At 31.5% G+C, this 26568-nt stretch overlaps 1 protein-coding gene across 1 annotated transcript; it reads left to right on the top strand.

The window, feature by feature from the left end:
• The first annotated feature begins 7973 nt into the window (after nt 1-7973).
• LOC143049930 (low density lipoprotein receptor adapter protein 1-like) lies at nt 7974-21544 on the top strand. The gene is made up of 9 exons (XM_076223709.1): nt 7974-8169; nt 12946-13103; nt 14986-15098; nt 15986-16100; nt 16618-16701; nt 17703-17775; nt 18362-18444; nt 19403-19443; nt 20837-21544. The coding sequence occupies exons 1-9, from the start codon at nt 8103-8105 to the stop codon at nt 21018-21020; spliced, it is 918 nt and encodes a 305-aa protein (XP_076079824.1). The 5' UTR covers nt 7974-8102; the 3' UTR covers nt 21021-21544.
• Nucleotides 21545-26568: the final 5024 nt, after the last annotated feature.

The following is a 26568-nucleotide window of genomic DNA, read 5'->3' as shown; positions in this document are numbered from 1 at the left end:
CAAAATTTGAAAAATTTTTCGTCGTATATTGCTATCACGTTGGCGTCGTCGTCGTCGTCGTCGTCGTCGTCGTCGTCCGAATACTTTTAGTTTTCGCACTCTAACTTTAGTAAAAGTGAATAGAAATCTATGAAATTTTAACATAAGGTTTATGACCACAAAAGGAAGGTTGGGATTGATTTTGGGAGTTTTGGTCCCAACATTTTAGGAATAAGGGGCCAAAAAGGGCCCAAATAAGCATTTTCTTGGTTTTCGCACTATAACTTTAGTTTAAGTTAATAGAAATCTATGAAATTTTGACACAAGGTTTATGACCACAAAAGAAAGGTTGGGATTGATTTTGGGAGTTTTGGTCCCAACATTTTAGGAATAAGGGGCCAAAAAGGGCCCAAATAAGCATTTTCTTGGTTTTCGCACTATAACTTTAGTTTAAGTTAATAGAAATCTATGAAATTTTGACACAAGGTTTATGACCACAAAAGAAAGGTTGGGATTGATTTTGGGAGTTTTGGTTCCAACAGTTTAGGAATTAGGGGCAAAAAAAGGGCCCAAATAAGCATTATTCTTGGTTTTCGCACAATAACTTTAGTTTAAGTAAATAGAAATCTATGAAATTTAAACACAAGGTTTATGACCATAAAAGGAAGGTTGGTATTGATTTTGGGAGTTTTGGTCCCAACAGTTTAGGAATAAAGGGCCCAAAGGGTCCAAATTAAACTTTGTTTGATTTCATCAAAAATTGAATAATTGGGGTTCTTTGGTATGCCGAATCTAACTGTGTATGCAGATTCTTAATTTTTGGTCCCGTTTTCAAATTGGTCTACATTAAGGTCCAAAGGGTCCAAAATTAAACTTAGTTTGATTTTAACAAAAATTGAATCCTGAGGGTTGTTTGATATGCTGAATTTAGAAATGTACTTAGATTTTTAATTATTGGCCTAGTTTTCAAGTTGGTCCAAATGGGGGTCCAAAATTAAACTTTGTTCATCAAAAATTGAATAAATGGGTTCTTTGATATGCCAAATCTAACTGTGTATGTAGATTCTTAATTTTTGGTCCAGTTTTCAAATGGTCTACATTAAGGTCCAAAGGGTCCAAAATTAAACTAAGTTTGATTTTAACAAAAATTAAATTCTTGGGCTTATTTGATATGCTTTATCTAAATATGTACTTTGATTTTTGATTATGGGCCCAGTTTTCAAGTTGGTCCAAATCAGGATTCCATATCAAGTATTGTGCAATAGCAAGAAATTTTCAATTGCACAGTATTGCACAATAGCAAGAAATATCTAATTGCACAATATTGTGCAATAGCAATTAATTTTCAATTGGAGTTATCTTTCTTTGTATAGAATAGAAGTTGATAATATATGTTGGAAATTTGCCAGACATGACTATGATGTCATTTTCTATTTTTATTTGCCAATAACTTTATGTAAATAACTTCATTGGAAATTTGCCAATATAAAATGTTGCTGATGAAGCTTTTTTTCCTTATCTTATCTAAAATGTTTTTAGATAATGTATGTTGGACATTTGCCAGACATGACTATGATGTCATTTTCTATTTTTATTTGCCAATAACTTTATGTAAATAACTTCATTGGAAATTTGCCAATATAAAATGTTGCTGATGAAGTTTTTTTTATTGTTTTATACAATAAACAATGTATATTCACTTTTACTACCAACCAATCTTTACCATTCAGTGATAACAAGCACTTTATTTTACATTTTAATATTTTATGGTGTATTTAAAAGAGTAGTTATTGTTGCAAACTCCATTAAAAATTTGAATTGATATCAGTTTTGGAAAAAGGGAAACGGGGATGTGAAAAAAAAGGGGGGGTTTAAATTTTTCTCATTTCAGATTTCATAAATAAAAAGAAAATTTCTTCAAACATTTTTTTGAGAGGATTAATATTCAACAGCATAGTGAATTGCTCAAAGGCAAAAAAAATATTTTAAGTTCATTAGACCACATTCATTCTGTGTCAGAAACCTATGCTGTGTCAACTATTTAATTTTAGATTTAAAAAGTTTGAAGAAGAAATCTTTAATTGATTTGTAAAATCTTGACATTTGTTTTGTGTCAAAAATTTGATCACAATCCAAATTCAGAGCTGTATCACGCTTGAATGTTTTATCATACTTGCCCCAACTGTTCAGGGTTCGACCTCTGCGGTCGTATAAAGCTGCGCCCTGCGGAGCACCTGGTTTGTCGTATGTTATGGTCTCTTTTTTTTTTATTAAGTTCAAATGAAGGCCTCAGAAATAAAATCACAAAAAAAAACTGAACTCCGAGGAAAATTCAAAACAGAAAGTTCCAAATCAAATTGCAAAATCAAAAGCTCAAACACATCAAATGAATGGTTAATAGCTGTCTTACTCATGACTTGACACAGGCATTTTCTTATGTAGAAAAAGACTGGTTTTAAAGCTAACTAAACATCTCACTTGTATGACAGTCGCATAAAATTTCATTATATTGACTGTAATGTCAAAGATGTGTGAACAAAACAAACAGATATTAAAAGGTAAAAATGTCAAAAGTATGGGTACAGCAGTCAACCTTATTCTAGATTATGGTTTTTCTTCGACTCAGTGAAAGGCCATACGATGACCTATTATTGTTCAATCATTGTTCATAATTGATGTAGGTTATCATATTATTACCATTTCAATATATTAAATAAAAGTATGGTCAACTGGAATCGGTGGAAAGAATGGTAAAAACTTTTTATTTCCGATGTCAAAAGATAAAGGAGGCCACAGAATTAGTTTATGAATACGCCAAGTTAGAAAAATATAGGCATTACTTGGGTTAATTGACACTAATTATTTAACTATTAACTTATTTCACATGCTTAATCTCCGTAATGTTCAGAATACTGAAGTACAGTGCTTCTAAAGGTGGGAGTAATATTTATATAGCTTTCTAGAGAGGTTTGTATTGATTTTGCATCCTCTACGTAATTTTTTTTGTTGCTATTTTGATTATTTATAACGATGAAATTTCGATTGGTAACAGTTTTTGATGTCTCTCCGTCGTCTAGAAAATCTATGTTTCCATATGGAATCTCATCCAGTCGTGTTTTGATTATGGTTAAAAGATCTGCATGAACTGATGGGTTTACAAAATAATTGTGCAATGTAATAGGGTTAATAAAGACAACAGTAGTATACCGGTGTTCAAAAGCAATAAATCGATTGAGAGAAAACAAATCCGGGTTACAAACTAAAACCGAAAAACACGAAAAACAAAAACACCAACATACATAGAAACGAACTATTTGTTCACAACTGCCATATTCTTGACTTGGTACATTTTAAGAAAGAAAAAGAGGTTGAATGAACCAGGTTTTATGGCTAGACAAACATCCCGCTTAAATAACAAAGTGAAAAAAATTAATATCGCTAAAATGATAACGCTAAGTGACAAAATACAACACAAACACACACAAAAACACTCATCATACAGAAACGCTCAAACAAATCATATAATCACTAGTAGTCGGCACAACATGTAAACCGCAGAACAACAACGCACATCTTCAATCAACGACCGACAACATAACTCAATCCATATTTATCTACTAATCTGTCAAGAAAAAAATCGATGACATTTTTTTTTTTACTCTACCTGGTAAACTGTATACTGATGTTGAATAGTACCAATATATAAGTTGTGACGACACAGGTGTGAGCTAATGAGTAGATGTGCATTATTTTTGTTGAAAATTGACATAATAAGAAACATATTTTACTAGAGCTCTAGTAATGGACTTTTAGTATTATGTATTATTTGTGTATGTGCCTCACACAAAAATGTTTCAAGTTTGGTTCCCTTCTCCATTAAAGGCTAATTTAATATAATGATGGTTTGACTTTCGAATCGTTAATCCTAATTTAATTTTCTAAAAATGATATATATACATATTCCCTCGAATTTGACAGTTGTACGAAATCAATCCTACCTTAAATTACAGTTATAAATTTCATAGTCATAAACGTATATCGTATATGTGTTTTAAAGCACCATTATTTTTAATTAGGTGTTCCTATAACATGTATAACATATATTGGAAATTTGAGATTACATGGTTACTCAAGATGGTAAACAGGAAAAAATAAAAGGGTGGAAATTTACTAGTTTATGCCAAGTATTTCTCTATTTGAAATGGAGTTTGACAAAATTAATGCATAGACTTTTTGTCGTAATTAAGACACGCGGTATATAAAATGGTGTTAAATATTGATTTATAATATAAATGAAATGCTTGAACTACTTCAATCGTTTAACCGTTTTATCCAATGAGATGGACGCCCTCGTAACAGATTTTCAATTGCCTTGTACACATACACATTCGACACCAGGAATGTCGCAAGGAAATATTCAAATGACGGCAAGTTTTGTTTCAACTGTTAATTTTCAAGATATTTTTTTCTTTTTTTTTTTACGAGTTGTACATTTCAATATTGATAAAAATCCATAAATTTACCTTTTAGCTTCAAGCGGCATCGTTATGATAAGATTTATTATATTGTTTCTAGTACGTCTTTATGAGTGGGGATTTTTTTTAAGCGATAACATATATATACATGTCAATTGAAAAACAAGGACGCTATACGAAATGTGTTTTCGTGTAAGCACGGATTTTCTACAAGTTTAAGATTATATCTAAGTATATACAAATTATTGATAGGCGACAAAACACAGTTTTAATGATTTTTTTCATTGAGACACTAGATACAGCATTTAATATTACAAATTTATTTATTTTTTGGCCAGTTTATTTTTCAGTTTTCAGTTAACAGTTGAGAGGCGAGTATCTTTCATAAAATGGGGTGGTGCTTCAGTCATCGAATACCATCAAGATGAGCATGCTGTACCATGCATAGATTAATATCTTCGCCTATCCTTTCTTCTTCGATTCTAGTCGGTTTCGTGTTAAGTTATCCAAGCAATATGCAGCATCAAACTGCTGATAATTACCATGGTGTGCCCCCGAACAAACTTTAAAACCTTATTAATTCTAAAACGTGACATCAAAAGAAAAATGCAATGAAAAGCTAATAATGCTAAAACAGTATTATATATAAAGGACTCACTATTTATATAAACATGTATAAAACTAAATAAATGCAGAAGAAAATATGTTAACCTGCTCAAATTTGAATTCAGAAAATTGATAACCACATTTCGAATAAGTTACCTTAATTTGTTAATAGAAAAGGGACGCTATCTTAATGAATTCTTTTTCAAACAGTTGGTAGAACTGAGGACAGTCATTATAAAATTGAGAAATAAAGCGGAGAATGTGTCAAAGAGACAATTACCCGATCAAAATGCAGAAAAAGCCAAGGCCTTCAACACATCAGAATATATCCTTCACCCGTAGTCGGGCTTGGGCTGCTTCTAAACAATTAATTCAATAATGTAAACTATTTCAGCGAAAATGCTCATCAAACTAAACTCCGAAACATATAAATGAACCAAAATTTAAAAAAAAACATACAAGACTAACAAAGGCCAGACGTTCTTCAATACATGGAACAGGCGCAAAAATGCGACCGGATGATACATGATTTGTTAGATCTCAAACCTCCCCCTATACATAAAGACAATGTGGAATTATGAAAACAAAGACATAAAAATACATACAGTAAAACGCAGGTCAACAGAAGTCCATTAACGATGTTAGAATATACTAGTATAGGTATGTGCATGTAAATGATCTTGTTAAAGAATGTTGTTTATTTCTAGTTTGTTAAGTTAATTGTGTCACATGCATAAATGTATATTATATGTAATGACAATAAATTCAGATTTGAATTTGAAATATATGCTGACAACACAAAAGTTTTATTTTGTTCCGCATCCTCAACAAAACCAAAATTTTGAATGTTAATTGTTGCACCCATGAGGTACTTCATAATATTTTTATCTTTAAGTTTCAGTCCTATTCAAACGCAATTTAGTACACTTCATACAACAAATGTACAATGGGTGCCAGTTGTTGATTTTCACAGGATGTGTGTTTGTTAAGATAACGTTTATAAACTTATGAGGAAGTTTGCATATAATTATCTATAATGGTTTTAAGCTTTCTAACTTGTAACGAATGATGCTCACTTCAGAAAACTGGCTTTAGATTGAATGTCTTAAAGTAAAATTCTTATTGTTACGATGATAGCAGAATAAAGTGAGCAGATACTCCAACATTTCAATAGTTCCTTAAAATATTTAAAAGGAAACTACATAAAAACAAAAATATACGGTGTGGTGTATATGTCAATGCGACACCAAGCAACCCAATAACAAAAACAGCCTTTTAATATTAATTGGGACGAAAGAAAAGAGGGGCAGCATAAATAAAATATGTATGTATACTGAAGTTTTATTGTTTGAAAATTTCTTTTACAAAAATCTTCTCCTCTGAAACTAATTGGCTAAAATTAAACAAACTTGGCCTAAATCATCCTTAGGTATCTAGTTTTAAAAATGTATCCGATGACCCCGTCAATCAATCAAGTCTAAAAAAGATCATGGCGGATATATGCAGTTTGGCCTATATTTCTGAAAGTATCAAACTAAAGCATTTAGAGCAAACCTACATGGAGTAAAATGTTCATAAGGTCAAGCTCTATATGCCTTCAAATTTTCAGACTCATCAGACAACCCGTTGTTGGATTGCCGCCCCTGAATGGAAATTTTGTAGTTTTTGGTTATTATCCTGAATATTATAAAAGATAGAGATGAACTGTAATCAGCAAAAATATTCAGGAAAGTAAGATCTACAAATTGTCAATTGATCCCATTAGGAGTTTTCCCCATTTAAAGCCAATATTTCATAATTTTTCGTAAATTTTTGTAAACTTTTCTAAAAATCTCCTCCACTTAATCTACTGGGCCATATAGATTTTAATTTTAAATAGGTTATCTTGAAAAATGTCAGTATCCGATGACATTTTCATTCAACCAACATGGCCACCATGGCTAAAAATAGCACATAGGGGTTCACTATATATAAAGAAGTTTACGAGAAATTGAAATTTAATTTAAGTATAAGGGGTCTTCGGCCACTATTGTATGACTTCAATGGGATGCTATAAATTTAGTCTACTGGGTCAAAACCGTTCCCAACTTGGCCTAAATTATTCATTAGGGTATAATACTACTCATTATGATTTTCACCTTTTTTTACACGATTTCTAAAACCACAGTAGAAACAGGTGAGACACAAGCTCTTGAGAACCTCTAGTTTTAGTATTTAGTGTGTTATTTTTTGTGTACTGACTGGCTCATCCTCGATCGGATACATTTTTTGTCTGTTTTGGTTGTTTCTTATCATTTAGCTATGGGATTTTCAAGTTTATTTTCGACTTAATTATGAGTTTGAGTTCCCTCTGGTATCTTTCGCTTGTCTTTTATAGCTTTTATAGACTATACGGTATGGTTTTTCTCATTGTTGAAGGCCGTACGGTTGCCTTTTATTGCTTACATCTTCATTTGAACTTTGATGAAAAGTTGTCTGATACCAAGCACATCTCCTTATTTTTTTATTAGTAAATAACAGGCTTCGACTTTGCAAGACCCTCATGGGTAGTCAAGGTCGTTAAAAAAATCTCCTTTATCATCAGGTATATCATTGGCATTACGTCAGTTTAATTAAGTTTCAAGGTCTCAGTGAGTCACCTGCTAAACATGAGAAATAAATACTTTTCACATCTTTCTATCAATCTTTTTTTTTTTACTACACATATGAGTTTTCCATTTGACAGTGTTCCTTCATTATTTCAGATACGGTCAAAACCAAATCATCAATATTAAAAACTAAAAAATATGTATGATATTGTTTGGGTTGTGAGTCCTTCATATAGAACTTTCAGTGCTTTTATGGGAGTGGTTTGCATAATTTATATTCTGAATCAGGTAAACGCTTAGCACCTAATATCCTCCTTTACTAAAGCACTTTCAGGACTTAGACACATGGGGTGATTTTGTTAACAACTCATTCATAATTTTGAAGAAATTGTTTAACGCCTTAATACAAACATTGCGGTTTCTTAAATAATTTTAGACTATAGTTAAAAAGGCAATGGATATGTTCAGAAAGATAAAACCAAAGAACACAAAAAGTATTGAAAAACACTTGGGACACGAAAGTAAGTATACATGCATGCAACACCTGTCAAACTTGTTTATCTGGTTATTACTTTAGCATATCTTATCCAGTGGCGTAGCTTGCATGTATGCTCAGATGCTCAAGCATCCACATCATTTTGACAAAAAAAAATAGCAGCAGTTTAACTCGGAAGTATCCAAATGTAACAAGGCTGGAATATAAGATTAACGTCCAGTCATTTTCGAAGCAGTATGCCTGGTCTTTCATTTCGGATAATTTAGTTTATGTAAACAAAATAGTTGAATCGCAGAATAGTGTTTCAAGTTTTTGCTAGTAAAAAAAAGCGGAGAGGACTGATACGCAGACTCGTGGACGCCCGGTATTTTTATGTCTCCTGCAACGCGTTTAGCTTAGTAATCAAAAATCAAAAACCCAAGGTTGTAGACTCATATTCCTGGAAAGAGAAGTCACTTCAGATCCTATATTCCGAAGTTCCTAAATTATAGAGAAGTACCGCAGCGGCTGTAATGGGGTCCGTTTTTGATATGTCAAATATAAGATTGGGTGGGAAACTTTACATCAAATATTTATGAATTGAATGATGGTAGTTTCGAGGAAACAATAAAATTTGGTTAAAAATGTAAATATATGTATTGGTTGGTATTTTGAATTTAAACAAAGATCTAACTAGTGTCGGATTCTGGGGGAGTACATGTGCTTAAATAAAAAAAAAATCTGCATAAAAAGGTCCAAAACATCCACATCATTTCAACTCTGGCTACGCCACTGTTATCTGAGTCATACATAAGTCTCTACTCTTATATACCAGTATATAGAACAGAAGAAATAATTTTAAACATAAAGCTAGTGTTGGAAGTTTCTTTTTAGTTCAGAATTTTTATTGGGAAAACACTAACTGTTTGGTACATCAATTTGCAAACAGATGAAAACAAGTTCATCAGGTCTTTTTTACTGGGACGGTCCATTCATCCAAAATTATGTTCACCCCATTTCACAATTTAACCTCACTTGATCTCAGCTGTTTTAAAGAAGTAAATTGATTTGACATGCTTTTATTAGTGTATTGCTATAGAATAAAGATACTACATGTACATTTTTTTTCTGAATGTTTACGATTGCAATTAATAAGGCACTGGCTACCATTAATTTGAAATGTAACAATAATAAAACATCCTTTGTGTTATTAAAATGTTTACAAGTTGTTTTGATATTTATTATTGTGTATGCATACTAAAGTTGAGAAAGATATAGCTTGACAATCATGAATGCATGTTACATCTTGTACATGATTATGTGTTATTACAGAAAAAAACCATCTGTTATAACTATTTAAAGGATGATATTCCAGCTACAAATCAGGCCTCGACAATAACGCTTGTCCAATTGTCCGGTACCAGAGGGAAAAAAGGTCGGACAAGTAAAAGCTGTATCAAGCTTGTCCGTTGGGACAAGTGCAATTATTCTGCAGAAAATAAATTTAATCCAATTTTGATGAACAAAGTAATTATAAACAAAAAACAAGAAAAACAAATATTAATTTGACATGTTTCTGTACTCTGTTTATTCAAGTGCAAAACCTTTTTCTTCGACATGTTTACTTGCAATCGATAATTTTTAACTGGTTTTTTGTCAAGTACTTTTTAAGAGGTAAAAGATATACTATTCTCGGAAACCAGTCTTTCTAATCCAAATCAATGATGCGCTTTGTAGATAAGGGGATGACCATTTGATATTCTGGGAGGGGGGGGGGCAGGAGGATTTTGAAAATGAATAACTCAGCCTTGATAATCACAAAAATAAATGGTTTGTTCTGTGGTAGTTTGAAAATAAATAACCTGACTTACAATATATTGAAAATAAATAACTCAGCAGGTCTAATCAAAAGTATGAGATGGCATCAGATTCTTCATAAAATTCATCTTTTTCCCCAAAAAAAATCGGGAAACACTTCCCAAATCTTTTAACAATAAAAGTATAAATATTATCAAATATACTTGAAATGTCTGAAAATGGGTTTCATTTAACTTGAGGTATATTGTCTCAGGAACACTTACCTCACTTTTATTACAGGGAAGTACATTTGTAACTTCATTGAGGCAAAGAGGCTCATGTAGGAAATTTCAAAACCAAAAGCTTATCTCCATATCAAATTGTTTTCACTGAGAGCTTCTTGCAAGAAGCAAGTTCTGTTCTCCTTGGACATGGCCCCTGTTTTTTCAGAATCAATGTTTCTTATTTATTTGTCTTTTGCTCATTCTGTATTCTGTTAGTGTTGCATTCCTTTTGTAATTTAGTAATTTTGTCATTAACTTAATCATGAGTTTAAAAAAAACCAACAGCAGTCACATACTTATGAGAATTACATTTTTGCTTTATCCTACATTTTGGTCTTTTAATGTTGTCCCTAAAAACTAAATTCTTACACTGAATCTACACATTTTGCTTTGAGACCAAAATATTGTCAAAAAATGATTAAAGCAGAACTTGCATTTTCAGATAAAAAAAGGTCTGGGATTAACACCCCAAAAGCATGATTTAGCATCATTTGTTCTGTAGCTTCTTGGGGCCTTCAGCAGCATCAAAACCCTTCCAAAAAAACTTTGCCTCGCTCCGCTCGGCAAAATAGGTTTGCCAAGAATTAATAAAAAGGCAAGTTGCAGCAAAACTTTAATACTGTGTATGTATGAAATACATGTGTACGCAGTTGGCAAGATTCATTCCTGCATAGGATAATGGTTAATTCTAATTAAATGGTTCTTCAAGTTAATGACAATGATTATACATAATAGTTACATGTATTATTTATAACATGTATAATAAAGTTCATTTATAAATTGTATGTTTTTAAATATTATAAATATAGTTGTGAAAATGAATTATCAGTCCCTTGTTTTAATGAAAATGAAAAATCTTGCTTCAACAGTGCAGAAAATAAATAATCTGTCCTCTTAGTTTACAAAAATAAATAACTGATCCAAAACATTTTGGGACCAAGACAAATCAGTACCTCATTTTGCTACCTTATTCTGTTCCTTATAATAAATACCATACCCGTAATTTTTTCACAAAAATATTTATTTTTAAAAGAAATTTTTTGGACAAGTAACAATTTCATTCGGACAAGTAAATTTTGGTATGTACTTGTCCTACAGGACAAGTTGAAAAAAAAGTTATTGTAGAGGCCTGCAAATGTACATGTACATGTTCTCTACATCACTTCAAAGCCTTTCCTGAGACATCTAGCATGTTTAGATTATTCCCAATGTATTTTAATTATTGTAATAAAAAATAATCAGAGCATAACATAAGGTACATGTACTATGTACATATGTAAGCTTCAAAGTAATTCCCAAGTTTCCCATTCTGAAATTAATAATATGCCAATGTACCAGTCTTTTACCTTTTTATCTTTTACTAAGGCCAAAGACGTATAATTGTATTATACATGTTATATGTCTCTTCTTGGGCTAATGATGACTTTTCCATTCTGTAATTTCAGTAAAAGTTTATTTTTTACTGAAGTTTACAAATCAATTTTAAAACATGCATGCTTTATAAAGTAAACCAAACTTTCTTAACATGTAAAATATTTATTAAATTAGAATAACAAAAAGGTTCATTGTTGATCATAAACACAGTTAAAAAGTATTTCATTGTAATCAGAATGAAATCAAAAAGTAATCAGGATTACAGGGTATTTTGAAAAGTGATTGATTAAATTAAATTACATGTAATCAGATTTTTGGCTGATTAATGATGACAATGAATACATTGTACTTGCAAAATTGTTGATTAACGATTACAATTACAATTAAATGTACCCCATGCATTGCCATGTCTGATGTACCTTATTTAGTATTTTAAAATGTACCAGTATTGTTTCACTTGTGCTTTTTTTTTCCTTCTTCAATTGTTTAAAAATAATCATTGTAATCATTGTTTATAAACATGATAAAGGAGTAGGTCCGGTAAGGACCAATTTTGGCCTCAAATTTCAGGTTCATCTGACGAAAGATTTTGACCACTTTTTAAACACTTAAGTGTCTATTTAATTTGAATTAATTAGTTTATGTGAAAGATTTTAACAGATTTAGTTATTAAAAACGATCCGATTCAAGCTCAAATATGAAAAATCTACCTCGTTTTACACGAAAACTGTCTAAAATTTAACTAAAATGCTAGAATTATGAGGATTTCAGTAATTTAGCATGACTTAATGGTGCTAGTACCGGATATATGTGCATTGTATTGTCAAAAACAGCCCATATTTATGTAGCAGAAGCATTCTACTGTCCAATAAATAACTAAAGGTTTACATTTTAACAATTTTGTAAAACTGCTATATTTTGGGGCCAAAAAGGGGTCTTACTGAACCTACTCCTTTAAATTGTAATTATTCAGCTCAGCTTTGGGCGCTGTGATTAGCAATACAAATTATTCTATTCTATTCTAAGTAGTTGAGGTACACATATTTTAACATTTCCTATTCATATCAATTTTAAGTGTCAGTACGTGTATCTATAATGTACTGTCATATGGAAAATCCCCCATAATTAGGGAAGTTTATGAATCTGATCACAGTATCCAGAAAAGTTTCCTGTTATCATGGTCATGATGGTTATGTACGTAATTATTTGCATTTTGTATATATTGAATAATATTTTGTCTGAAACATGTAAAATTCAAATATTTTTTGTGGTATGTAGTATATTTTAATTCACATTGAGGGTGGGTGGTATAATTTTAAAAACCATTAATTAATATCTTTGTATTTTTTTATCTGCTGCCTTGTCAGAACTTGGAGAGGGTTGGAGTGAGAATAAAGAAGCTGTTTCTGACGGTCTGACATTTCATTTGAAGTACATAGGATCTACACTTATTGAAGAAGCTGCTGATGGAGAGAGCTATCGAGATGGTCAGAGTGAAAAAGCTGTCAATAGTATTGTTGCCATGGTATTTAAAATTTAATTAGATCTGCTTATATACGGGATTCATTTGCATAATGAACATTTAAAAGTTAATGTCTAAAAAAAAAATTTGTCATTTGATTATTGCCTCATTTTGCAAACAACTATCTTTACCACGTTAACATCATATCATACAATTTTCATATATGCTATATTTATACTGCAATTTTACATATTTGCACCAAAGCTAAAAGTTTTAAACTGGTTTTTACTTCCTTTTTGAATGAAATCATTATGTCAGATAGATGGACCATGATAAGGAACCCCTAATTCAAATATGATGTTCATGTAAACAGTAATTTGAATACATGTACCGGTACATGTATAACCATGATAACTCACAAAAAAGCAAGATACCAAGAGACTAGAATCGCTTCTTGTTATCTGTACCCCTGTATTTGTATATTTCAAGGTTGGTTACAGTATTAATAATGATCATGGTTAACTTTATGTCTGTTTGTCTAACTTATTTGATTTTCTTATCTGCACTGTTAAGTGCACATTGATTTTGTATCCACTTCTATGTCCAATTTGAATCTAGTAAAATTTTCTCAGAATTTCCACAATATAATTTTTTGATTTTCCTTAGCAAATCAAGGACTTGTCATTGCTTACCTAGGAATACTTTAAGTGTACTTGATTCAGACCCCTTATTATTATGATTTAGTGTAACTATTAGAATTCATAACATAAATTACCATTTTGCAACTTCTCTCCTTTTTATTATGAAAAGCAAAAATGACTTCAGTCTACAAATGTACATACCGGTAAGTTACCCTACTACATGCGTTATAGTTATCTATTATCTTTTTTTTGCTATTGGATATCAGATACATGTTTATCATGTTAAAAAAAAGACATTAAATGGAGACATTTACTTTATAAATTTGGAAATTATTGCGTGCATTTATTATTGCAAATTTGTCATTTTGGACTAAAAAGTGATTTTAATTTTAGCAATATTGAGAAAAATCCTGTTAAGTTCATATAAAATATTTCAAAATGCGAGTTTTAATCATTGCGATTATAACCCTGTCACATTTTTAGCAATAATAAAATCATCGCAATAATTTCTGAATTTGCAGTAATCTACATCCACTTAGTTTTTTTTTTGAAGCCGAACACCATTACGTCTAATTACATGAACATGTATGTTTACTTCCTCGTGACTTTAGATATATATAATCTTACCAAACACATCCTGTCAATGTTATCATCAGGAAACAATGTTATGTATTATACTAAAATTAAGTGGTTTTATACAATATGGAAACTGAGATAAAAATCTGCCAACATGCACTTTGCACCAACTCTTAATAAAGGTTTTGACGCATTGTTTTACATGTGCCAGTATCTGAAAAAATACTTTTAAAGACCATGTTAAATCTGACACCAGCAACAAATGACAAAATCAAAAGCTCAAAGTCTCAAACTTTTTAAACAATTGGAAAACAGCTGTCATATATACATGATATAGGAGTTGATGAGGGTTTGGATCAGGGGTTAAATGATTAAAGAATAATGCCCTTAAAAAATGAAGGTAAGAGAATAATGGGCAAAAATAATGAAAATTAGAGAAAAAAGGGGTTAATTTTTTGAAGATTAGAGAAAAAAGGGTTAATTTTTTAATGATTAGAGAAAAAAGGGGTGAAAATTAAATGTTTACCGAATAACAGACCCCCCCCCCCCAATCCAGACCCTTGTTGATGGTTCAAGTTACAAAAAATGTGAATCAACTTTCATGCAATATGCATACTCAAATATATTATGTACTATAACTAAATTGATAATCAAATATTAAATATCCATATTAGACATTTTTATTTCGAATACATTAGTTTTATATTGTATAATTATTCCATTCTCAGGCAAAGACGGCTAAAAGTAAATTAAGAAAAGTAACACTGACAACTTCACCAGAGGGTATGAAAGTTTTAGATATGGCATCAAAAGAATTGTTGATTGAATGTAGTATATTTAGGTAGGTATATAATTCTTGACAAAAGAATTACAAAATCATTCAGGTATTCAAATTCCTTATCTGGAGTAATTTTTATTCCCAACACTTTAAGAATCAGAAAAACTTATAGCTTTTTATGTGCTAAATACTTAAATTTATTTGATAATATGAATGAAAGATATCAGGTTAGATTATGAAAGAACAAGATACATGGTATGACATTATGTACCAGTAGTTAGGTTTCTTAATTTAGATAGTTTTAGCAAACAGTCAACTATATAAGATGACTGGTATAAATGTAAGCAGACTTACCTATACTTATCTCAATCTGATGTTGACCTCATTTCCATAGATTGTTGCAATTGATAATGTTCTGTTTGTGTGATCCTTGTTGTAAAAACTTGATCAAAAAGTCATGATTAGTAAAGCAAAGGAAACTTTTGACTTTGCACCTGGTTATATTCATGATATTATGTATATAAAACTAAGAAGATTTGGTATAATTGCCAATGAGACAGGTTTCTACCAGAGACCAAACCAACCATATAAAGTAACAACTATTGGTCATCATACAGTCTTCAACAATGACCAAAACTTACAGTGCATAGTCGCTATAAAAGGCTGTGCAATGACAAATGTAACCATTTGAACAAATCATGTCTAGTTGTTTATTTGATCAATTTTGTGTTGGACCTTTATCAGGACTCTGGGATAGTTTGTTTTTAAGCTCTAAATTTCGGGATTAATCCGTTGGGGATCTGTAAATTCTTTTTTCGAATTTCAGAATGTCGGTTTTGAAATATCTTTAAATTCAGAACCTCTGGATTTCATGTTTTTAACCTTGAGATTTAGGGGAATTCATGACTCCTCCGACCCCTCCTCTTTAATGAATTTTTAATATTTTTCAGAATATCTTTTTGCTCTGCTGACAAAAACCATGAAAAAATATTTGCCTTTATGGCAAGAAATAGCATTAATGAAACTATGGAGTGCCATGCTTTTCTGTGTGCGAAGAGAAAAATTGTAAGTATTTTTTTGTCTACATATTTTGATTTTATGATTCTGTTTTAAAATGTTCTGGTACACAATATTGCTCAAGGAAGGCACATGCTAAAAAGAGGAACATATCAGGTACAAGAGATTTATTAACAAATGAATACCTGGTTACCTGTACAATTTTTCACTAGATTAATTAAAAGATTAATTGCCAAAATAGTCGCACATATGTAATTTATTTGAATATATCAGTAAATATAAATGGAATGGAAATGGGGAAAATGTCAAAAAGACAACAACCCGACCAAAGAGCAGACTACAGCGGAAGGCCACCAATTGGTCTTAAACACAACGAGGAAAATCCTGCGCCCGAAGGTGGTCCTCAGCTGGCCCCTAAATGCAATTGTGTAATGTGTACTAGTTTAGTGAAAATGGATGTCACACTAAACTCCAAAACATATAAATGAACTAGAATTAAAAAAAACCACAAGACTAACAAAGGCCAAAGGCTCCTGACTAAAACAAATCTATTTTATTGTTACAGGCACAAGCAGTTACATTGACAGTGTCCAAAGCATTCGAATTGGCCAGTGAAAAATGGAATACAGAAAATGAAAATAAAAATTCTGTAAGTTAAACATTTCATCAGATATTCATTTTGAGATGCCATTTTTAGTGATTTTAGCAGATAGAAAGAATTTAAAAGTCTTAGATTATGGACATGTCAACATTTAAGACCACCAAAGATTTAAAAAAAAATTTTGGTTTGTTGTTCCAGGCTAGGGTTATGGGACTTTAAACAGTTATTGTACATATGTTTCTGTACACCTAAGGGTATCCTCATATAGGTTTTTGTGAAGAGTCATTTTTATTTACCTGTGATTAGATGCCTTTTATTCAATTTCAATAAGCACAAGACAGACTTATCATGCTCTCTTGGCATAGCTGTTTGTTATCCAAAGTTCATTGAAGAATTGGTTAAGTTAGTTTTGGAAGAAGATTTTTAGAAATTTGGAAAACTTGTGAGACTCTGATCAATATTCTGAGAGAATTCATTATAGAATGCATATGTATTCAAGTTCTACAACAATAAAGAAATTAAATACTAATGGAAAAAAACAGATTTAGTAAAATACCAAAATATTATGCACAAAATAAGACAAGATCCATTTCCAAAAATCTTTTGACTTTCATTTCAGCAAACTTTTTCCATAGCTATGATAATTGTATATTTCAGCAAATAATTGCCTCCTCTGATAACTGGGTAAAATAAGTGTTAGACATACTATCTTAAAATATTGAAAAAAAATCTACAAGGATTATATGATTCTGGAAACCATTCTGGAAAACACATAAATGACCAAGTAATTTCATTTTTCACAAACAGTGGACATGCACACATACTTAAATTATATGTAAAACTTGACCAATCCCTTCATATAAAAGACTTACAATAGATGGATGGGTATTGATAAAAAAAAGTCAAGTCCTTAATCTAGAAAAATTGGAAAAAAATTTAAAAGAGATAATTAACATGATTAAATATCTTACATCAACACTGTTTGCTCCAAATAACAAAAAAAACATATACCATTAGATAACATATGAGACCCTTTTTTTACTTTTCAGAATGAGACTGCACAGTCAAGATTGGAGGATAACAATTTCAATAATATAACAACTAACTCATATAAAAGAGATGGTATGTATAGATAGGACTCAATTCTATGGTGGGTTCCAAATCTATGGCAAATATGACGTTATAAATCAAATCTATGGCGTTTTTTTGTATTCTTTAAATCTATGGCAGATCTTGAATTTGTGTAATTTTCCAGGAAAAACATATAACATCACAATCAAATAGTACCACATTATAACCCACAGATTTGTACACCATTTATTTAAGGATTATTTTTTTATTTTTAATTAAAATATAAATCAAAAACAAATATTTTACAAGGGGCTTAAAGATTTTTACAAACAAATACACAATACCCTTTTTGCATTCCCTCTAGAACAATTTGGCGATGGTTTAAAGGAAAGGAAGATGTGCTGAACCTTCTGAATCACACCTTAAATAAAGGCACCGCTGATTTTAGTAGTGGATATTTTTGTTAGGAAAGAAGTTATGAATTTTAGTGTTTGGTGTGTTTGAAGTTCTGGTAACAATTTCATTTATTTGGATTAATTTGTCTAGAGAGGGAAATGGTAAACCAATTTCCACCTTGAAGCAATTTATATATGTGATACCTTTATGTTATACTTTTACGTTTAAATGTTAATTTCAGAAAATAGTTCACCAATACCAAAACTACAGTCACCAAAGTCTGTAAACAGATCCTCACCAACACCTAAACAGAGTAAAGAATGGGTAAGATCTATCACTGCATCCTTTGAAAATAAAATTATTCAAACGTTTAAGTCCAGTATATCTATAAATGATGTACATGTTACTTTTTTGTGTTTTAGTAAATCTTGTATCATATCTGCCTTGATCTTTTAGTTTATCTTACCTCCTATACATTTGTAAGAATATGATTGGTTAAGAGCGACCTCGTGGAGACCATGTATATTCCATATAAGGTTAGTAGTGGAGTTGTGTCCCTTCAAACAAACAACACGGCGGCGAGAAAAAAATCTTAAAAGGTTTCAACAGACGATTGAAATGAATTCCATTCAACACTTTTAAAGCTAACAAGTTGTTATTGTTGTAATTTGTTTTTGAATAGCCCTATGGAAGTTGGTTCATAATACTAACAGTTTTATTTAAAGACTTGATCACTTTTATAGACCACTACTCTAAATATCACATGTTAAGATAGTCGGTAAGATAAATTCGTTACATAGTGTGCTAGTGACCTAATACGATATAAATGGGGTCAGTAAATTCCATATGTGGATTCGAGCTTCGCTCTTACCCCATATGGAATTTACTGACCCCATATATATCGTATTAGGTCACTAGCGCACTATGTAACTAATAATCTTGGTGTGATTTGTGCCTGCTCAGAATAATATCAGAAGTGACAAAAAGCTACGACAACAAAACATTTAGTATGTTACAATTTCCTGCAAACTTTTATGTTTTCAGATTTTCTTGATACTTATTTCTTTAAAGGGCAGACAACCTACCTCAGAGTGAATTGTGTCCAACCACCAAATAAATGTTTGTGACAAATGAAATTCGGATAGTTAAGAATGTTACTGCCCGTAAGAATATTATTATACACTGAGTGAGAGGTATAAAAATATGCATAACAATGTTAAATATTTGTAAGCATAAAGGGGAGAATAATTCATTTTGTACTTCATTATCTTTTATTTTGTAGCTGAAATTTGAAGATGACAATTTAGATGATGATTTTTCAAGGTAATGCGTTTAAAATGATTGTTCAGTATTTATTTAGTATATACATATTTATTATTTTGCATAATTTAGTCATAGTCTGGGTTGAGACATGGCTATTTTGTTAAATGTAGGGTCAACATATTCCACCATTTGCCCTTCATAGTTATTCTAACACTACAAAAGGGGTGGGTGGTGGGGTTTATTGGTTTACTTTTGTCGTCTGTCTGTCTGTTACATATTTTAATAAAAAAAACAAGGAGATGTGATATGATTGATTGTTAAGGATGTACTTAGGTGAGGTTAGATGAAAATTAATAAATCAAGAATTTAAAATTGATACTATTAACTGGTACAGCATTCTTTAAGGATAAAAATAAGCTAAAAATATTGATAGGTCATGGACCTCCTTTTCGAGATATTTGAGATTTAAAATATGGCGGGAAAAGGCTGACTCGGACTTTTACCTTATGTTTGCATTGGTATTATTTGGGTCCCAAACAAAAGAAAGAAAATTAAGAACTTTCTAAAATTTTGGTAAATGACCTTTCATGAGAAAAATGGAAAAACACCAAGGAGTCCGAAAATTTTACACAAATTCCAAAACCTCACCTTAGTACATCCTTAATGAGACAACTAGTCATCAGAGTTCAAATATAAGCACTCTTATTTATGTAGTTTTCAAAGTTACATGTATTTAAGGAATGACTGTAATATTTTTTCTGTCTATGAAGAAATAAAATTAAAAATTTGGTGCACACTGAATAACGCGCTATTTCGAATAGACAGAAAAAATATAACAGTCATTTCTTATAATTTAATTCTAAATTCCATTTTAAACCGTAGAAAACCATGAAAAAATGTTGATGACATCACGGTCACATGACTAAATTATATATATATGTCTATGGGCTGACAACAAAATAATGTCAGCCAATCAGAAGACGCATTACATCCAAAATTAAATTATATAGGAATAAAAATTATCCTTAAACTGATAACTGATAAATATCTTGTTAGGGATAGCATATAATTTTGTTCAAAGTTATATAGGAATAAAAATTATCCTTAAAACTGATAGCAGATAAATATCTTGTTAGGGATAGCATATAATTTTGTTCAAAGTTATATAGGAATAAAAATTATCCTTAAAACTGATATAATTTGTTTAGTAATGAATAATTTTCAGCCTCTGTATTAATGGAGTGTCATTATCAATCCATCATTCTGTCTTTCAAGAAGGCCTATCAGGGATTGAAAAAGGTCATTAAGTTATCACTAGACGCTGTTAATTATGTGTTTTTTGGCATTACATATACTTTGTATTTGTCATAAATTTATTATGACTGATATTTCTTGCAGATATAGATTTGTCTATGTTGTCTGTTCAGTATTTTATTTTTATAATTTTTTTCAGGCTGGCAGAAAATAGAATAAGAAAAGTAGCTGAAGGGCCACCTAGAATGGACAAGATACCATCCTTCCATACAAATTTAAAAAAAGAAGATATGGACGATTCTATTACAAAATACCTAGACACAAAAACATGTAATGAGGAATTTTCTCGCCAAAGGTCAATGGAAGATCTGCTTGTAATATAACTGCCGCCTGATCTCACTAATAACCACACAGGGTACTGAAATCATCCATTCAACCATAATACCAGTGCTATAGATCTGACAGGTAACCAGTCAGGAAACCAAATCATGCCATGTGCTTTTATTGCAGATCTGACTAAGTACCAAAAGTAGAGTACACATGTATCAGATAATGCCATCCAATTATAATCACAAGTGCTTATTTGTTATTAAGTTTTTGTAGTGCTTTGTATTTGTCTCTATGAGATATATAAATGCACTTTTAATGTTGCTCAGAAATTATTTTTATAGTTTGGGTTATGCAGGATGTGAATATAAGTTTTTTTATGCATGTTGAAAGTCTTATAGTCTTATGTTTTTTTTTCCCCATAAAAGGACCTTCTAAAGAAAACTTGTTCTTAAAACTCACACACTTTAAATTTGATTAAAGTTAGTAAGATCATTTAAACCAAACTGCATCCATTTCCTCTTGTTGTTACCTGATTTATAGATAACTGCTCTTTTTCCTTAAACCCCCTGCCCCCACCCCCCCCTTTCCTCCCCCCCCCCCAAAAAAAAATATAAAAAAAATTACAAATTTTTGTCAACATATCTTGGATTGCTAATTTATAATTTTTGAATTAAAGAAAATTAATTACTTATGCAGTTGCATTCCCTGTTCTGGTTAATGAGCTTATACATTTGTGCCATTTGCTGTTATACGTTTTTTATAACTTTTTTTTCTCAGTACTTAGCTAAAGCCATGTGTTTTTCAAATTATCGAGATTTTAGCAATATTGTGAAAGATTAAAAACAAGGTTTATGTCTGGAAGTGAGAAAGAGTTGATTAAAATATTAGTAAAATATGGAAATGGATACATTTTTTGTTTTGTTATTCAAGTTCATTTAATTAATTATAAACATGCACAGAAACAAATCTGAAGCACTTACACATACACACGCAGAGAAAATTTTAAACTAATAAATAGCATTTAAGGAATAATGATCAAAATAATAAAATGTAAAAACCCTCAAGCCTTGAATTGAATTCTTATCTAACAATGTAATTTGGTTAATACACAAGTGCCTGAATATATAGATAAAGAGAATTCAAAGTAAAAACTTTTTGAAAAACATTTTTAAAATGAATAATTGATAAGAAAATAATAAAAGAGTTGCCAAACTATGTAAGAACCGTCAATCCTTCAAAGGAATTTGCATCTATCTAGCATTGTCATTTGATTTCTGGGCAAGTGCCTAAACAAGGTTTGTAAGAGCCGTCTATCCTTCAAAAGAATTTGCATCTATCTGGTATTGTCATTTGATTTATAGGCAAATGCAAGTTCCTACAAAAAGTGGGTAAGTGCCGTCAATCCGTTAAAGGCGTTGTCATCTATCTAGCATTGTCATTTGATTTCTGGGCAAGTGCCTACAAAAAGTGTGTAAGAGCCGTCAATCCTTTAAATGAGTTGACATCAATCTAGCATTGTCATTTGATTTCTGGGCAAGTGCCTACAAAAAGTGTGTGAGAGCCGTCAATCCTTTAAAGGAGATGTCATCTATCTAGCATTGTCATTTGATTTCTAGGCAAGTTCCTACAAAAAGTGTGTAAGAGCCGTCAATCCTTTAAATGAGTTGACATCAATCTAGCATTGTCATTTGATTTCTGGGCAAGTGGCTACAAAAAGTATGTGAGAGCCGTCAATCCGTTAAAGGCGTTGTCATCTATCTAGCATTGTCATTTGATTTCTGGGCAAGTGCCTACAAAAAGTGTGTAAGAGCCGTCAAACCGTTAAAGGCGTTGTCATCTATCTAGCATTGTCATTTGATTTCTGGGCAAGTGGCTACAAAAAGTGTGTGAGAACCATCAATCCGTTAAAGGCGTTGTCTTCTATCTAGCATTGTCATTTGATTTCTGGGCAAGTGCCTACAAAAAGTGTGTAAGAGCTGTCAATCCTTGAAATGAGTTGACATCAATCTAGCATTGTCATTTGATTTCTGGGCAAGTGCCTACAAAAAGTGTGTAAGAGCCGTCAATCCGTTAAAGGCTTTGTCATCAATCTAGCATTGTCATTTGATTTCTGGGCAAGTGCCTACAAAAAGTGTGTGAGAGCCGTCAATCCTTTAAATGAGTTGACATCTATCTAGCATTGTCATTTGATTTCTGGGCAAGTTCCTACAAAAAGTGTGTAAGAGCTGTCAATCCTTTAAATGAGTTGACATCAATCTAGCATTGTCATTTGATTTCTGGGCAAGTGGCTACAAAAAGTGTGTGAGAGCCGTCAATCCGTTAAAGGCGTTGTCATCTATCTAGCATTGTCATTTGATTTCTGGGCAAGTGCCTACAAAAAGTGTGTAAGAGCCGTCAAACCGTTAAAGGCGTTGTCATCTATCTAGCATTGTCATTTGATTTCTGGGCAAGTGCCTACAAAAAGTGTGTAAGAGCCGTCAATCCGTTAAAGGCGTTGTCATCAATCTAGCATTGTCATTTGATTTCTGGGCAAGTGCCTACAAAAAGTGTGTGAGAGCCGTCAATCCTTTAAATGAGTTGACATCTATCTAGCATTGTCATTTGATTTCTGGGCAAGTTCCTACAAAAAGTGTGTAAGAGCTGTCAATCCTTTAAATGAGTTGACATCAATCTAGCATTGTCATTTGATTTCTGGGCAAGTGGCTACAAAAAGTGTGTGAGAGCCGTCAATCCGTTAAAGGCGTTGTCTTCTATCTAGCATTGTCATTTGATTTCTGGGCAAGTGCCTACAAAAAGTGTGTAAGAGCTGTCAATCCTTTAAATGAGTTGACATCAATCTAGCATTGTCATTTGATTTCTGGGCAAGTGTCTACAAAAAGTGTGTGAGAGCCGTCAAACCGTTAAAGGCGTTGTCATCTATCTAGCATTGTCATTTGATTTCTGGGCAAGTGCCTACAAAAAGTGTGTTAGATCCGTCAATCCTTTGAAGGAGATGTCATCTATCTAGCATTGTCATTTGATTTCTGGGCAAGGGCCAACAAAAAGTGTGTAAGAGCCGTCAATCTGTTAAATGAGTTGACATCAATCTAGCATTGTCATTTGATTTCTGGGAAAGTGCCTACAAAATGTGTGTTAGATCCGTCAATCCTTTGAAGGAGATGTCATCTATCTAGCATTGTCATTTGATTTCTGGGCAAGTGCCTACAAAAAGTGTGTTAGATCCGTCAATCCTTTGAAGGAGATGTCATCTATCTAGCATTGTCATTTGATTTCTGGTCAATTTCCTACAAAAAGTGTGTAAGAGCTGTTAATCCTTTAAAGGCGTTGTCATCTATCTAGCATTGTCATTTGTTATTTGGATAAGTCCCTATATACACAGAAAATTTGAAACTGCAGAATAGCAGTGGACTGACTATATACTAAAAAAAGTATGTAAGAGTCCTCAAACCTTGAAATGAATTCTCATCTAGCATGGAAATTTTTTAATTGGTGAACGAAAACTGATTGAAACATTGCATACATCATGTACATACCAACAGATAAATATTGATTTTACACAGAAATTCATTTTTTCATCCTGGTCAGTTTATGAATTATTTATGAGAACAGAAAGAAGCCTAAAACCCACATGCACAATCAGCCACAGAAAATTTTAAGAACTTGAATTGCTAGTCTAATGAGAGAAAAAAAATGTATGTAAAGACTTCAAAACTTGAAATTAAGCATGCATACACAGTGAGATTTAAGTTGCAAAAAGTTGTTTGCTGGAATTGAGAAAGAGTTTTTTGAAAACTGAATTAAATATTGCATATATACACAGGCAGATGAATAATTGAGTTGGCACTGATTTTTTTTTTTCTCACCCTGTTCAGTTATTTGATTTTTAAATACACAGAAAATAGCATTTAAAGAATATATACTTAGATAATTTGAAACTGGTGAAAAGTAGTGAAATGAAAAATGAATCAATTTGTTAAAGCCTTTTATCCTAGAAATGAATTCACATCAAACGTAAAGAATTGATAATGGTACCAGTTCTCAAATACATACATAGAGAGTGATTCTTCTTGAAAAGAGTTGTATATGTGAATTGAGATAGAGCTATGTGAAAACTGACTTACAAATTGCATACACTAATAACTTATTGTGTTGGCACCAAAAGTAATATTTATTCCTGTATAATTCATAAATTATTTATATGCATTAAAAAAAAAAACCAAAGCACAAACATACACACAGAAATTTAAAAAAATGTTTACTAGCAGTCAAATATATAATTAAAAAGTATGTCTACTTTCTCCTTATCTTGAACAACCAATATTGGCCTAGAGCTGTTTTCTGCTCTTTGGTTGCATTACTGTCTTTATTCCCCATTTCCATTCTCAAACATCCCTCAAACCTTGAAATGGATTTGCATCTATTGTTGTAATTTGATTGTTGATCAAGTCTGAATCAAGTCCAATAATTTGATTTCTAGACAAAAGCCTACCAAAAGTGTTTAAGTGCCGTCAATCCGTCAAATGAGTTAGCATCAATCTAGCATTGTCATTTGATTTCTGGGCAAGTGCCTACAAAAAGTGTGTAAGAGCCGTCAATCCTTTAAATGAGTAGACATCAATCTAGCATTGTCATTTGATTTCTAGGCATGTTCCTACAAAAAGTGTGTAAGAGCGGTCAATCCGTTAAAGGCGTTGTCATCTATCTAGCATTGTCATTGATTTCTGGACAAGTTTCCATTCTCTTTTCCAAGTATCCTCAAACCTTGAACTATATTTGCATCTAGCGTTGGTTATTTGATTGTTGTGCAGGTCCTCAAGTTCATTTAAAATCCTTAAATTGCAGTCAAAAGGAAATGTAATAGTCTTTAAGAGCAGCCAATCTTTAAAGAGATTTATGTCAAGTGAAGTAATTTTACGACAAGTTTCTGAATACATAAAAACAATGAGAGTGCACTAATAAAAATGTTTGTAAGAGTTGTCAAACCTTGAAATAGATTTGCATCTAATGTAATAAAAAGTAAAATCACAAAAATACTGAACTTACAGGAAGATCAATTGGGAAAGTCCATAATCACATGGCAAAATCAAATAACAAAACGCATCAAAAACGAATGGACAAAAACTGTCATATTCCTGACTTGATTGATTTCTGTTTGCACACATACACCCTCAGGAAATTTGAAACTCTTGAATAGCTGTCTTAATAATAAATAATTAAAAAAGTCTGAAAGAGCAGTCAATCCTTTAAAGACATTTTCATCAAGTGAAGTAATTTTGTTTGTTAGAGCCGTTAAACCTCGAAATAGATTTTCATCCAGTGTTGTAATTTGATTGCTGTACAATTCCTCAGATACATTTAAAATTCTTGAATAGCAGTCAAAATAAAAATTAAAAATTAAAAATGTCTTAAGAGCATTCAAACCTTTGAAGAGGTTTTCGTCAAGTGAAATAATTTTATGTAGAACAAGTTCATGTAATACAATGAGAGTGCACTAATAAAAATGTTTGTAAGAGCTGTCAAACCTTGAAATAGATTTGCATCTAATGTAATTATTTGATTTCTGTTTGCACACATACACCCTCAGAAAATTTTAAACTCTTG

This window comes from Mytilus galloprovincialis, chromosome 10 (assembly GCF_965363235.1).
Source record: "Mytilus galloprovincialis chromosome 10, xbMytGall1.hap1.1, whole genome shotgun sequence".
In the NCBI taxonomy this organism is placed as follows: domain Eukaryota; kingdom Metazoa; phylum Mollusca; class Bivalvia; order Mytilida; family Mytilidae; genus Mytilus; species Mytilus galloprovincialis.
The sequence above is the reverse complement of the archived record's forward strand: the minus strand, read 5'-3'. Positions and strand labels throughout refer to the sequence as shown.

Bases quoted from the DNA above. Each gene is read 5' to 3' on its own strand.
- LOC143049930 (XM_076223709.1), top strand. From the start codon at position 8,103: ATGGATATGTTCAGAAAGATAAAACCAAAGAACACAAAAAGTATTGAA. The intron at 16,702-17,702 runs GTAAGTTAAACA...TTTACTTTTCAG, and splicing joins AAAATGAAAATAAAAATTCT to AATGAGACTGCACAGTCAAG. The intron at 18,445-19,402 runs GTAAGATCTATC...TTTATTTTGTAG, and splicing joins CTAAACAGAGTAAAGAATGG to CTGAAATTTGAAGATGACAA.